Here is a 16,211-nt window from a genome sequence, read left to right as displayed (position 1 = left end):
TTGCACTTAAATAACAGCTTTGATATCCTCAGGATATCAATCATTTCAGAAAAAATTAAGAAAAAATTTTACCAGGAATAGAGCAGATTGATTACAAGTGGCGGTGCAACATTTAAATATTTCAACCCCTCTTGCTAAATGTGTTGTTGGTATTGGCACTGCCAGCAGGCATAAGGTTGTAACTATATCATTAAGTGGTGACTCAGAGCCAGCAAAGATTAGATGGGCCAATTAACTTCATTCTATGTTGTAGGAAAATACCGGATTTAAATGTTATGTTAGCTGATATATGTTTCTTACAGTTCTATCCTCAAGTTAGCAATTTCTTCTGTTACTTTATTGGAGAAATTTGGATATGAGTGAAGAAGTCTTGAGATCTCAACTACCCTAACAAAGGCTTGGATCAGATTGGTGTAAAAGGTATAGAGTGAACTAAACAGTATGATTTAAAGAACTGAGGAGAAGAGGAGTTTGGCTAGCTTGGGCAAATATTCTTTGGAATGAAGGAAGGCCAGGGGAAGTTTGAGACACAACTAAGGGCCTAGAGAATGAATGGCAAGGAACATCTTATTCTGAGAAGTCGATTCTTATTGAGGCATAGATTGAAAATAATTTTTGGGAAGATTAAGGGATCAAGATTTCTTTCCTCTAGAGTGGAGTGATCTAACACTGTAGGACATTTATCAGTTGAAGCCAGCGTGGACATTTGTTAAAGTACTTGGATGTATAGTTGAAATAATGAAACTAGGATTGTCAACACTGTATCTTAAGAATAAGCAATAAGTTGGTAAAGCTGGCTGAGGTTTTACCCATCTCTTTTCATGGTCAGGAACTTGCATTAGCTTGCTAGCAGTTACCTCCTTAAATATTTCTACTTCTGACACTTGCTAACCAGCAATAACTGATGGCTGCTGTCCTTTGATTCAGTGCCATTTGCCTGGTGCCCTGCCTTACTGCTGAACTCCCCATAGAGCTCAGTGGGCCAGCATACATCAAGTGGATGGATAGCTTCATCCTATTGTTTGAGTCTTGCTGACAGCACAAGGTCTGAATGGCGGAAGCAACATTTATATTTTGCAAAAGTCTCAACAATGTTGTGGCCTCAGCAGACTAAACCCAAATTCTAGTTGCCCCTCTCTTTCTGCTCCTTCAGTCAGGACCCCACACTGCCTTGCAGCTTGATACGGCTACATTGATTGAGGAACTAAACTCCTTGCAAGTACTCCTGGTGGCCACGTGGTGTGGTGCTTCTAAGTGTGCTAGGTTTTATTACTGTGTGTTCTTTTTATGGAGGTTCCTGGTAGTCACCTACCCACCCCACCCCTACTTGTCCCCTCCAGCTTTCCCAATGAATATTTGCGAAGGTTGGTGTCCTGTGGGGGTCAGAGTGGTTAGCAACTCATTTTTAATGGGAATAGACAGAATGGGTTCAATGTCTCCTGCTTATAATCTGTCTGGGCTTGCACAAGCAGTTGGGTGATTAATTGAATGATTTCTAGCATTCAAGCAATTATATCTGAGCAAGAGGCCACTGCCTTTAGCAAAGGAAGAGAGCATTGGAGGAAGTCTTGCATGTTTGCATATTGTGAAACCAGTTCTTTAAATTGCAGAAATGAAAATGAGAGAGCCAAACTTCACGTTGAAGAGAATTTTTAAAGTAGAAAATACAGGACTGCTTCCAGTCTTTGTCAAGTCTATGGAGATCAGTGGATACATCTGTGAAGGATACGGCTTCAAAGTTGTAAACTGTCAAGAGTTTGCACTAAAACCAAATGCCTCTAAAGAAATTATTATATTGTGAGTCCTGAAGCTTCACGACATTAGTTTTACTTTAAGTATTTGAATGCTGTTCAGCCCAAGGATTTTGCTCTGCACTAATGTTAATTTGGAAATATAACAAAAATTAATTTAATAGTAAAGGACATTGATCAGTGCTGCTTTTTTTTAGTGGTTTTAATATTGCCTTGTTTCCAACCATGATAACAACCCTTATGCAAGGTTTGCAGCGTTCTGGCAAGCAACCAAACCAATCAGAATCAATTGTCTAAGTGCTTGTGTTGCACTGTTAGCTCAATGTCAAACAGCTTAAAAGAATTGATTACATCAAAGAAAAATGAGCTGCTTTCTAGATATCATTGTAGCAGTGCAGAGATTAGGTTGTGATCACAGCTTTAAGAATTAAACTTTCAGTGCTTCACATTTAGTCTGCTGTCAATTTTATTATCGTGATCTGATGAATGTATCTTATTTTCAGGTTTACACCAGATTTCACTGCCTCCAGAGTTATCCATGAATTAAAACTCATTACAGCAGGAGGTTCCGAATTTGTGTTCGTATTAAATGCATCCCTTCCTTATCATATGTTGGCAACATGTGCAGAGGCCCTGCCTAGACCCAACTGGGAACTAGGACTGTACGTGATCATCTCAGGAATAATGAGGTATTATCTATTAGATTATGATTAGATTATAATGGTAATATTCAATAACTACTGAATATAACTTCAAGTTCCATTATTTATGCTGTTAGACATCTTATCTTTCATGGTCTATTCTCTAAGCAAAGCTAATCAAAATTTCCATATCTGTAGAATTCAGTTTTGTTTAATATAGAGCACACACTGTGTCTCCACAGCTACAGACAAATATACCCACCTTACTTGCTGAAGGGCACAGAATTAAGTATATATTGACAGAGCCAAGGCTTTGCAATATGTCAAGCGTGTTCAGGGTACAGCTGAATCTGTTGCTTTCTTTGCACAACCATTTGACTCATTGAGCTGTATCCCATAAACAAATGCCTTTTAGCATTCTTATTTCCATTAGTATACTGATGATCAACTATCAGTGCCCTAGAGCACTGCCTGTTGTACATAGCCAAATATGGACTCTGAGAAGGTTGGTTTAATTTGAATTTTTTGTAATTTTGAAGGTGTCAAATAAGACCATAGACCATAAGACATAGGAGCAGAATTAGGCTATCTGGCCATTGAGTCTGCTCTGCCTTTCAGTTGTGCGGGTCTTTTTTTACCTATCTCCTTCCTGGCCTTCTCCCTGTAACCTTTGATGCCACGTCCAATCAAGAACCTATCAATTTCTGCCTTAAATACACCCAACGACCTGGCCTCCGCAGCTGCATGTGGCAACAAATTCACTACTCTCTGGCTAAAGAAATTTCTCCGCATCTCTGTTTTGAAAGGGCTCTCCTCTATCCTGAAGCTATGCCCTCTTGTCCTAGACTCTTCCACCAAGGGAAGCATCCTTTCCACACTTACTGTCTAGGCCTTTCAACATTCAAAAGGTTTCAATGAGAGCTCCCCCCCTCATCCTTCTGAATTCCAGCAAGTACAGACCCAGAGCCATCAAACGTCTCTCTTATGATAACTCTTTCATTCCTGGAATCATCCTTGTGAGCCTCCTCTGGACCCTCTCCTAAGGCCAGTGCATCTTTTCTAAGATGAGGGGCCCAAAACTTTTCACAGTACTCAAGGTGAGGCCTCTCTAGTGCCTTATAAAGCCTCAGCATCACATCCTTGCTCTTGTATTCTAATCCTTGCTCTTATATTCTTGCTTATTCCTTAGCAGGAACATATTTCTAGTTGGTCACTAAATGATTTTTTTAAATCACTAAATGATTGACAAATGTGGGCTTGGGACCTAAAAATTTATTATTAAGTGACATTGGAGTAATCCTGAAATGCTAGGATATAAAGAAATTAAATAAAATACAGCCTCCCAATAAGCCAATCTTCTATTAAAATTGATCATAGAAAAGCATAGCACAGGATCAGGGCCTTTGAGTTGCTGAGTTCCTCCAGCATTTTATGTGTTACGTCTTAAATGCTGCTATGTAATCTGATTCCACCATTTTCCCTGGCACCTATCACTTTTTTTTTTGGTGTTCTAAAAATCAAATGTTTTCCTCATAAATGTCCCTTAAGGAGAAAGGGGGAAAAGTTTAAAGTTAGTATCTCTAGTACTTGATGTTTTAATGCTTTTGTGGTAGGGGGAAGGGGAAACTCCATCTACCTTTTTACTTCTATCATCATTTTTAATATTTCCTATGAGCTCACCCCTCAGCCTTCCATGCTTCAGAGAAAACAATTGAAGTTTGTTCAACCTCTCCTTGTAGCTAATGCTCTAATCCAGGCAACATCATGGTGAACCTCTTCAGTGCCCTCTCCAAAGCCTCCCCGTTCTTCCTGTAATGCAGTGACCAGAACTGCACATAATGGTTCAATTGGTCTAACCAAAGTTTTAAGCAGGTGTAATATGATTTTCCAACTATTATACTCAACACGCTGACTGAAGCCAAGCATGCTATATGCTGTTTATACCACTATTCCACTTGTATCGTCACATTCAAGAAGCTGTGGATTTGCACCCCAAGATCGCTCTGTACATCAATGCTCCTTAGGTTTTTGCCAATTTCTATATAATTTCCTCTTGCATTGCTTCCCAAAGTGCAACATTATCACACTTGTCTAAATTGTCCAATTGTTATTTCTCTACTGACATTTCCAACTGGCCTTTATCCTCCTGAATCCTTTAACAACCTTCCTCTGTATCCATAATTTCTACAATTTATATGTCATCTGCTAGCTGACTCATCAGCCCACCTACATTTTTATCCATATCTAAAGTGCGGTTGGAAGCCATACAGGCTAACACCGTATTTCTTTTGAATTATTTTACTTGCTAAAGTCAAAACGTTAGTCATTTGGTGTTAACTTTTGAATCTATTTGGTTTAAAATATTTGTTTTCTTTCCCAGTGTCTTGTTCCTTTTGGTCATTGGAACAGCTTACTTAGAAGCTCAAGGAATATGGGAGCCCTTCAAAAGACGTTTGTCTTTAGAGGGGTCCAATCCTCCCTTCGACGTAGGAAGGACATTCGATCTCAGGAGAATAGTTGGTATTTCATCAGACGGAAAGTAAGTATTAATGTTTGACACCTGATTTTTTTTTTAGATAAGTTGTGAAGTATATTTCTGTTACTCAATTGAATACAGGTTCCTAGTTCAGATATTAGATTTTATATGCTGTCTTCTTGCTGACGTAGTCTTAAACTAGGCAGTAAAACCATGTCACAATTCATGTTGTTTTCATTCAGTAATTTACAGTGCCCATTCTCAAACTTTATCAAATTCATCTGCAAATGCTAAAGTCAGAGATCCTAAATATGTTTTCTAGAGAACTTATTCAGTGGATTTTAGTCTACTATATTCTTTGCAGTCCTCCTCAAATGCATATTGGTTATTATGATACATAAAATAATGACATATTTTAAGTGTATATGATATTTCACTTCACCTAATTTTATTTATGATCAAATAGCCTTCTAATTGCAAAGTTCTAAATCCATGTTAAGTATTTCTATTTTGTACTAATTAACACTTCAAATATGTGATTTTTTTTTTTGTCCTCAATCTTGAAGTATTAAGTAATATCAAGATTTCAAGTAATTTCACCCGAACCTATTTGCAGGTGTACAAGTTCTCATATAAAGTTCTGTTTGCTTGCAGTTTAAATGCACTTGGATCAGAATCAAATCACAGTTCTTCAAGAGGAGTATTTGGAGGAGGTGGTTCTTCAAGACCCAGTGTAGCCAACCACAAACAATTATCTGCTGCATCACAGTTGCACAGCAACAGAAACTCTTTAGACTTTGAAAGTCCAAAACTGAAAAATTTTGGAAACAACTCAAATAGTACTGGTAGGACATCTACCCTCACAGCTTCCCTCACAACCACAAAAACAAATACCCTTGCCTCTGAGGCAAATCCATCCCACGGCCAGGCGAACAGACGGTCAAAAACATCCAGACAGTTTCACCAAACACACCAGCAACAGAGCCCGGCACAAGCGGAACTTCAGTCATTGCCACAATTACCAGCAGTGCCTCAGCCACAGGAGCAGCATAATGAGAACACTGTGTCACATCCATCGCCTCCTGTTGCATCATGTACAGAAAATGTAAATACAAGGCACAGCTCGGAGGATTCTGATATCACTGGTCTTGGAGATGCAGTGGACAGAGAATGTGAACTACCTGAATCCCCATCACCAGAAGTTTTTACAGAACAGCCTCCATCGCCCACATCAAAAAATAAAGGTAATACATTATCTTACCTGTGTAGGCAGTAATTTGAATTTGTAGAGTGCCTAGGGTGTAGACAAATGACTTCACAAAAGTATCAAAGGAAGTATCTAAGTGATGAGATATTATGAGGGCAAGGAGTTCTGTAATACGGATGAAGCAGGTGGCAGAGGTGAAAGTAATGGGGTGGCCAAGGAGGAATTTATTAACAATCCCCAGGAATACCCTTCAAGGAAGATGTTTTTATTTGCATTTTTTCTTTTGCATTCAATATTTTTTATGGGCAACCAAGTACTTAGTGAAGTGTAGTCACTGTTCAATTATAGAAAATGTGGCAGCCAATGGATGTGTGGACAGCACTCTCAAATGACAACTTGATCGTGGCCAGCAGTTATTTTCATTATCTCGATTGAGGGAGGGGGGAGGTTGACTAGTAAATCGGGGGCAATTTCTCTGCTCTTCAAGAATAGTGCTGTAGGGTTTTTTCAGTCATCCAAAAGAGCACAAGTACTTGTGGTTTAAATATCTCATCTGAAATTATGGATGGTATAATACTGTATGCACTTAACTCAATTTTTGGTTCTCAAATATCATGAGGTAGAACTTCAATCCATGTTTTTCTAGCCCAACTGCTACTGACAGGGCTACAACTAGCTGGCTTCTTAAATGGTCACAACCTAGGTTTCCCAGAGTGCTGTCAAGTTCCAAAATTTGTACCTAGGGCTGATGGAGAGATACAAGTTTCCAAGTTGGATTATATGCCTTGTGCAGCAGGTGTCCCTAACTTGTGTGACGTAAGTATTTGACAAGTGAAATAGATGGAGTTTTAGTAAGCTGATTCATTGTATACTGTAGATGAGGCACATTGTGACTATGTTGTGCTAGTAATAGAGGGGAAGTATGTTTTAAGGTGGTGTTTGGGCAGCTAACCAAATGCAATTTATTATGTTGTGTTACACAATGTTTGAGTTATATTTATTCATTGTATAATTCAGTGAAGGGCTGCACTCTTGCTGATGGTCAAGAAGATGGTTGGAGTTAAAGAGCAATCATGCCACATAGGATACCCAACCATTTTTATTATGGCATTTTTTGTATGAATGGTCTAGTTATGTTTCTGGTTAATTTGCTCTCTCCAGAATATTGACAGCATAGAGACTTTCAGTGACAATATTGATAGGAGTTAGTCCTACACCTGTTAACCTCAACCAAGATGTTTTCCAGGACTTGCTGTAAAATGGCACAAACTGCTTTAGTATTTGAGAAATTGTGAATGTACTGAACATTCTTCTCACACTGCTCTTCAAAGTCACCTTAATTCTTCTTGTACAAATTTCTAAGCTCTCAAAAAGTTACCACCACTGTTTTCGCACGTGCCGCCTCCCCACCTCTACAATGTTGCTGTGCAATTAATCTGTGAATGAAACAAGAGAAAAGAAACATTTTGCTTTTCCCGGCTTAGCTTCGTTCATAAAATAACTGTCATTACTGAAGTACTTTGCATTGCATTTCACTACTGTAAAGTGGAAAAAATGACAGCCATTTGGCCAACAATGAAACTGAAGTTTTAGCAAAAGTAGACTTCAGTTAAAGTAGGTGCCATTGATCCCTACCATTAATCAAAAAAGATCTGTGGACCCTAGGCTGGGAGCCCCTGAATTAAAGCAAGTTGTTCAACTTAAAGATTTTAACTAATCTGCATAGATTCAGCAAAGCGTGATTTCATCTTTGTCAACTCTTTGGTCTGATGGTACTTAATGCTGCTTACAAATGGCAAAGCAAAGACAAAATGTTGATTGGTTTTGCCATTTGTATGTAGGTATGGGTTCTGATATTGAGGTTCTGACTGAAACAGCATAATGACAGTTGGCCATGTTTTAATGGTGCAGTTAGCTAATCAAATGACACAAAATGTAGTGGTAGTTCTTCTAGGGTGCCTAATATGGGAACTTAAGACTTCCCCTTTTGAGAAAAGGTTGCCTAATGGCTCAGATGATTTTTGTGAGGTGCCAATCTTATTTTAAGATTTATTCTGGGCCACTCTGTATTCCCAAAGAATAGATTTGATTCTCAGTTGTGATTCTGAAAATTCCTCCACTTTGAACCATCAAGTGCCAGGTGTCCTAGCAAATATTGGGAATGTTCAATTTTTGAAAAATGCACTTGAGCATTTTTTTTTTGCTATCTGGAAGTTCATTGCTATGACAGAGCTTAGAAAAATGTGTCTGCTTCAAGAGTCTGGTTTAAGCCCTGCAAACGATGCAGTCTGCTTGTTGGAGCTGATTGTATTATAACAGGCAAAGTTTGAGGCCTGCTGGGAGGAGCCCCTTAAGTGTGACCTTTTTCACAACAAGCTCCCACAATTCCATTGCAGCATATTAGCCAGCCAGCTTCACCAATTGAGACCAATGAGGCCAAGTCACTTGAGAAGTAGAGTCAGTGATAACCCCGCTGAAGTTCTAAAACTTGGCAGGGGATATTTCACAAATATGTGAATTCCTCTGCCATGTTTGGGAAGAGGAGGACATGTCAAAAGGTGTAAGAGACGCCATAATCATAGCCATCTTCACGAAAGGAGACTAATCAGGTTTCAACAACTACAGAACGTTTCTCCAGTCACAGAGGAAGTCGTTACCAGAATCATCAACAGCCTCATCCCAGTGATCAAAGATCAGCTTCAATAACGCTGTGAAGGATCTTTAGCCAGAGTGGTGAATCTATGGAATTCTTTGCCACACGCAGCTATGGAGGCCAAGTCTTTATATTTAAGGCAGAGATTAATAGATTCTTGATTGATCAGGACTTGAAGGGATACAGGGAGAAGACAGGAGATTGGGTCTGAGGAGGAAATTGGATCAGCCATGATGAAATGTCAGAGCAGACTCGATGGGCCAAATGGCCTAATTCTGCTCCTGTATCTTATGGTCGACCAATTCCAAGAGATGCAGGGAGCAGCATCAGCCACTATACGTAGCCTTCACTTCACAAAAGCCTTTGGTTTGTAGGAATGCAGCATGTGCTGCTTTTTCTTAAGTACTTATAGAGCAATGACAAAGAGCACTACTTGCCCAATAAATACAGCTGCCTGGGTTAAGTGGAGACTCTATCCCATGTGGGAGCATTATAGAAGCCCGAGTAGGTTGTGAGGTCAATATATACTTCAATATTTGTAAGCTGTTTGCTGCTTGTAACTGAAAATGCACTTGGAAAATAGAAAATAACTAAGCTTGCCCTTGACAAGATTGATGCGTGAAGAATAGAATACGGTACATGATGAAATGAATGCGTTAGTATCATAGTGTAAATATACACTCAGTAGCCACTTTACTAGCTATCCCCTGTACATGTGGTTATCACTGAATTGTGGCTGAAGGATGGTTGTAGTTGGGAACTGAATGTTCAAGATATCGGAGAGATAAGAAGGTAGGCAGAGAGGTTGGCATGGCTCTGCTGATAAAGAATGGTATTAAATCATTAGGAAGATGTAACATAGGATCAGAAGATGTTAAATCTTTGTGGGTTGAGTTAAGAAACTGCAAGGGTAAAAGGACCCTGATGGCAGTTATGTACAGGCCTGCAAACAGTCGCTGAAATGTGGACTGCAGATTACAATGGGAAATAGAAAAAGCATGTTATAAAGACAATGTTATGGTAGTCATGGAAGATTTTAACATGCAGGTAGATTAGGAAAATCAGGCTGGTAATGGATCTCAATAGAGTGAATTTGCTGAATGCCTACAAGATGGCTTTTTAGAGGGGTTTGTCATTGAGCCTACTAGGGGATCAGCTGTACTGGATTGGGTATTATGTAATAAACTGGAGGCAATTAGGGAGCTTTAAGGTAAAAGAACCCTTAAGAACCAGTGATCAGAATATGATTGAATTCAACTTGGAATTTGATAGGGAGAAAGTAAAGTCTCACGTGATTCAGTGGAGTAAAGGAAATTACAGTGGTAAGAGAGAGGAGTTGGCCAAAGTAAATTGGAAGAATATGCTGGCAGGGATGACAACAGAGCAGCAATGGCTTGAGTTTCTGGGAAAAACGAGGAAGGTGCAGGTTATTTGTATTCCAACAACAAAGAAATACTCATGGCAAAGTAGTACAACTGTGGCTGATAAGGGAAGTCAAAGCTAATATAAGAGCAAAAGAGAGGCCATACAGCAAAGCAAAAGTGAATGGGAAGATGAAAGATTGGGAAGCTTTTAAAAACCTACAGAATGCAACTTAAAGAAATAGAGGGAAAAGATGAAATTTGAAACAGTATCAAGATGGATAGAAAAAAACTTTTGCAAATATATAAAAAATAAGAGATGAGAGTGGATATAGGACCACTGGAAAATGAGGCCATAGAAATAATAGTGATAGGAGATGACAGATGAACTAAATGAGTATTTTGCATCAGTTGTCACTGTGGAAGACAGTAGCAATGTGCCATGTGTTCAAAGGTGAGGGAAGAGAAGTGAGTGCAGTTACTATTACAAGGGAGAAGGTGCTCAAAAAGCTGAAAGACCTGAAGGTACATAAGTTCGCTGGACCAGATTAACTGTACCCTAGGGCTTTGAAAGGGGTAGAGGTAGATATTGTAGAGGCATTAGTAATGATGTTTCAAGAATCATTAGACTCTGGCATGGTTCTGAAGGACTGGAAAATTACAAATGTCACTCCACTCTTTAGGAAAAGAGCAGAAAGGAAATTATAGACCAGTTAGCCTGATTGGAAAGATGTTGGAGTCAATTGTTAAGGATGAGGTTATAGAGAATTTGGTGATATAGGACAAGGTAGGACAAAGTCAGCATGGTTACCTTGAGGGAAGATCTTGCCTCCCACACCTGTTGGAATTTTTTGAGGGGATTACAACTAGGATAGATAAAGGGGATGCAGTGGATATTGTACATTTGGATTTTCAGAAGGCCTTTGACAAGGTACCACACATGAGAGGCTGCTTACCAAGTTAAGAGCCCATGGTATTACAAGAAAGTTATTGGTGTGGTTAGAGCATTGGCTGACAGGTAGGAGGCAGCAAGTGTGAATAAAAAGATCCTTTTTTGGTTTGCCAGTGACTAGTGGTGTTCCGTAGGGGTCGGTGTTGGGGCCGCTGCTTTTTATGCTGTATATCAATGATTTAGATGATGGAATAGATGGCTTTGTTGCCAAGTTTGCAGATGATACAAAGATTGGAGGGGCAGGTAGTGTTGAGGAAATAGGAAGGCTCCAGAAGGACTTAGACAGATTGGGAGAATGGGCAAGAAAGTGGTAAATGAAATACAATGTTAGAAAATGCATGGTCATGCACTTTGATAGAAGACATAAATGTGCAAACTATTTTCAAAATGGAGAGAAAATCCAAAAACCTGAGATGCAAAGTGTCTGGAAGTCCTATGCTGAACACCCTAAAGGTTAACTTGTAGGTTGAGTCGGTGATGAGAAAAGCAAGTGCAATGTTAGCATTCATTTCAAGAGGTCTAGAATACAAGAGCAGGGATGTGATGCTGAGGCTTTAAAAGGCACTGGTGAGGCCTCACCTTGAGTATTGTGAACAGTTTTGGGATCCTCATCTTAGAAAAGATATGCTGGCATTAGAGAGGGTTCACAGGAGGTTCACAAAGATGATTCCAGGAATGAAAGGGTTATCATATAAGGAATGCTTGATGGCTCTGGGCCTGTACTCATGGAATTTAGAGGGATGAGGAGGTGGAATTTCATTGAAACCTTCTGAATGTTGAGGCCTAGACAGAGTAGATGTGGAAAAAATGTTTCCCATGAAAGGGGAGTCTAGGACAAGAGGGTACAGCCTCAGGATAGAGGGGCATCCATTTAAAACAGATGTGGAGAAATTTCTTTAGCCAGAGGGTGGTGAATTTGTGTAATTTGTTACCACAAGCAGCTGTGGGGACCAGGTCATTGGGTGTATTTAAGGCAGAGCTTGATAGGTTCTCAATTGGCCAAGCCATCAATGGTTACAGGGAGAAGGCCGGGTGTGGGTCTGAGGGGGACTAAAGATTCAGCCATGATTGAATGGAGGAACAGACACGATAGGCCAAATGCCGAATTCTGCTCCTATGTTTTTTGATCTATTTGAGTTAGTGTCAGCTTCCTGTAAGCCTGAATCAATCTGGCCATTCTCCTCTGACTTCTCATTAACAAGACTTCTCATCCGCTCACTAAATGTTTTATTGTTTTTCACACCGTTCTCTGTAATGTCTCGAGACTGTTGTGCATGAAATCCCAGGAGATCAGCAGCCTCTTTGATACTCAAACCACCCTTTCTGCCACCAGCACTATCAAAGTTTAAAGTAAATTTATTATTAAAGTACATGTATGTCACCGTATACAACCCTGAAATTTGTTTTCCTGTGGGCATACAAGGTAATCCAAGAGAAACAATAGGATCAGTGGAAGATCGCTTTCAATGGGACGGGTAAACATCTAATGTGCAAATACAAAAGAAAAAAGTAATAAATCGGCAATATATCTTGAGAATGTGAGCTAAAGAATCTTTGAAAATGAGTTGATGAGTTGTGGGAACAGTTCAGTGATGGGGAAAGTGAATTTCTCTTGACTAGTCAGCATGCTTTTATGCATTGAGTTGCTGTCACACAACTGGCTGACTAGATATTTGCATTAACAAGTAGGTATATGTATATATCTAATAAAGTAGCCAATGAGTTTAGTGTATATTTACTTGCACTGAAGAGCTCCCCTCTATCAATGGGGCCACCTGATGCTTAGAATTCCAAAAACACCAGAAATTCGGCAGCTGCTGGCAGTCAAAAGTAATACATACAAAGATGCTGTCTGACTTGCTGAGTTCCTCCAGCATTTTCCAGAATTTCGACCTGGTTAGTAAATGTTCTCCAGTCCTGTCAGCACATTGTACTGTGTCTCTGAAATTCCTTTCATTGAATTGGTTTGGTATTTTTCTTTTAAAAATATTTCTTCGACTAAGCTGAATGTGGTAGGAAATGGGTTATTCAGTTAATAGCTGTTTGAAGGTTTTGCCAGTTATTATAGACTATTCAGAGAAGCTATTTGGTCTGATTTAACTGTGTAATGTATTCCGTCTGATTTCCACCACACATGGAATTAATAACGTCAGCACAATCTGCTTCATGTAATTGAGTCACAGAACCTTGTCCTATATCCAGGCTCAACAATATCCAAAAGCAAACTTCACAGTGTGAATTCGGCCCTTGATGAGGTGATTAGGTTAATTAGTGATTGCTTTGATCTTTTAGGGTTGATTTTGCAGGGCCATAACTAGCTATAAATTTTAATCAGCCGAGTATTGAAAGAAATACTTCAGAGAAAGGATTCCTCCTCTACCCCATGCACTAAGATCCTTTTTTTTTTACAGATTATTTAGTTTAAATATCAGCAGTATAGAAGATGGTATGTGATCTGCTCATGTGCTTCCTACCATATTCTTTGCCATCCAATTTAAAATTGCTCCGGTTTTAAAATTAACTGGTGACTTTGCATTTTGGCACAGGTAGCTTTCACTTTGGCAGGAATAATCATTGATAATGCCAAGAAGGATTTGCAAAGACCTACGTAGAATTGGTTATTTATGGGTTTGGAATGCATACAGGATGAATGGCTGACTGTGTAATAGTTGCATTCAGTGCCCCATTGCTTACCGATTATTGCCAGATGTCAAGCTAAATGTCAGCAGTTGCAAGAACCATACATTCTGTACTTGGAATGAAGGGCTTTTACCTGCCAATAAGGAGCAGGACCCCAGTACAATCATGATCCCTGGCTTTACCTGCATAGAGTTCATAAATTCTCCTTGTGACCCTCAGTGCTTCAGTTTCCTCCTGTGTTCCAAAGACGTGAGTTACTAGTTCATTTGGTCATGTGAAATTGCTCCTAGTTTGTCAAAGTGAGTGATAGAATGCGAGTGGGGGAATAGAAAAAGGAGAGAATATAGATGGGACTTGTCTAGGCGTAGTGTAAATGGGTGCCTGTCAATAGACCATAGAGACTGTATGATTCTTTCTGACTCTACTCCCACACCATCCTAATCCTCCATTTCCCACACTGTTATTTTTAAACAAGTACAGCAGTCTCCAAGTCTTGGTTCTAGGAGATAAAGTCCCCTATATCCACTTTGTCAAGAACTTTTGGGATTTTGTTCATTTCTGTCAAGTCTTCCTCCCACCCACCTATTCTTCCAAAAATTCAGCAAATACAATTTTATGCAGTCCATCCTTATTAGACAATCTGTTTTCTTTTCCAAGCTTTGTAATATCTTAGGCTGGTTGTAATGTTGTAATCTTTGTTATATTCTAGGTTGGCGGGAGCTCTGGTGACAAAGGATATTGAGGCTCTGGTCTGGTAAAAAGAGGCATATGTCAGATATAGGCAGGTGAGATCAAATGAATCCCTTGAGTATAAGGGATGGAGGAGTACACTTGAGGAGATCAGGAAGATAGAGAAGGGATATGAGATATTCATCACAGTTAAGTTGAAGGTGAATTCTAAAATATTCCCCATAAGTATATTAAGAGCAAAAAGGTAATTAAAGAGAGTAGGACCCATTAAGAATCAGTGTGATCATCTGTTATAGAGCCATGGGAGATGAGTAAGCTCCCATGAATATTTCATGTCACAAGTTACTGTGGAGAAGGTCATAGAACCTAGTGAGGACAATGATGTCCTGAAATGTACCACCATTGCAAAACAGATGTTGGTGATCATGGGTTGCATAAAGGTTGATTAATCCCTGTGGTCTGACTAGATATATCCTAGGATGATGTAAGGTGCAAGAAAATAAATTGCTGGACCCCTAGCAGGGATTTTTGTATTCTTAGATGTGGGTGAAATACTGGCATACTGAAGAGCAAATAATGTTGTGCCTTTATTTAAGAACTGTTTCAAGGCAGAGACAGGCCACTGTTGGCTAGTGAGCCTCACTCAGTGGTAGGAAAGTTACTGGAGGGATTTCTGAAAAACGGGAATTCGTCTGCATTCTGAAAGGCAAGGACTAATTGCAGACATGCTGGAATCTGGAGTAACAATTCAATGAGCAAAGCAGCGTCTGTGGAAAAGGGAATGTCGGCATTTCAGGACAAAACACGACTGGGTAGGCAAGATGCCCAGTGTTGGAGGAGAAGGGGAGCAGTGAGAAAGGATTTTGAGGCAAATAGTGGACCTAGGGGCATAAGATAACAGACAGGTCGTGGCAGTTAGGAGAAGTGGAGTTGGAAAGAGTCAGGTGAATGGCGCGTGGAGGCAGAGAGACTGAGCGTTGCTTTGGATGATCAAGATGCATACATCAGGATGCTCTTGACTGCAGCTCAGCATTCAACACTATCATCTCCTCAACTCTATCCCTAAGCTCCAAGACCTGGGCCTCAATACCTCCCTGATCAAATGGATCCTTGATTTCCTCCTTTGTAAACCCCAGTCAGAGCAGATTGGCAATAGCAGCTCCTCCACAATCACCATCAGCACAGATGCACTGCAAGGTTGGGTACTTAGCTCCCTGCTCTACTCCCTTTATACTTATGGCTGTGTGGCTAGATACAACTCCAATGCTGTCTTTAAGTTTGCTGAAGACACTGCTGTTGTTCACCCAATTAAAAGTGATGAATCTGCATATAGGAGGGAGTTTGAAAACCTGATTGAATAGTGCCACAGCAACAGACTCTCGCTCAGTGTCAGCAAGACCAGAGAGCTGATTATCGACTACAAGAAGAGCAAGTCAGACCTCATTAGTGGATTGGAGGTGGAGAGAGTCAGTAACTTTAAATTCCTTGGTGTTATCATGTCAGAGGATCTGTCCTGGCACCAAACACACAAGTGCCATCACAGATAGGATACGACAGTGCCTCTACTTTCTTAAAAGTTTGCATAAATTTGGCATGTCACCTAAAATTTTAACAAGTATCTATAGATGCACAGTGGAGAGCATCCTAACTGGTTGCATCATGGCCTTGTATGGAAGCACCAGTAAGCGTGAATGAAAAAATGTTTGCAGAAAGTGGTGGATGCAGTCCATTACATCCAAATCCCACCCCACCATTGAGCATATTTAAATAGAGCACTGCCACAAGAATCTGTCAGGGTCCCCACCATCCGGGCTATGTTCTGTTCCTGCTACTATCATTG

General features: G+C 39.9%; 1 protein-coding gene across 2 annotated transcripts in view; it reads left to right on the top strand.

Annotated features, from left to right (window-relative positions):
* Positions 1-16,211, top strand: part of tmem131 (transmembrane protein 131) — a 191,722-nt gene that overhangs the window by 149,002 nt on the left and 26,509 nt on the right. For both annotated transcript variants that reach the window (XM_063054492.1, XM_063054491.1), the window contains 4 exons: positions 1,611-1,797; positions 2,255-2,440; positions 4,773-4,931; positions 5,523-6,112. In XM_063054492.1, the coding sequence (XP_062910562.1) occupies positions 1,611-1,797; positions 2,255-2,440; positions 4,773-4,931; positions 5,523-6,112 (1,122 nt within the window). The remainder of the gene's footprint in view (positions 1-1,610; positions 1,798-2,254; positions 2,441-4,772; positions 4,932-5,522; positions 6,113-16,211) is intronic.

This window comes from Mobula hypostoma, chromosome 7, assembly GCF_963921235.1.
Source record: "Mobula hypostoma chromosome 7, sMobHyp1.1, whole genome shotgun sequence".
In the NCBI taxonomy this organism is placed as follows: domain Eukaryota; kingdom Metazoa; phylum Chordata; class Chondrichthyes; order Myliobatiformes; family Myliobatidae; genus Mobula; species Mobula hypostoma.
This window is presented reverse-complemented; position numbering and strand designations above follow the sequence as displayed.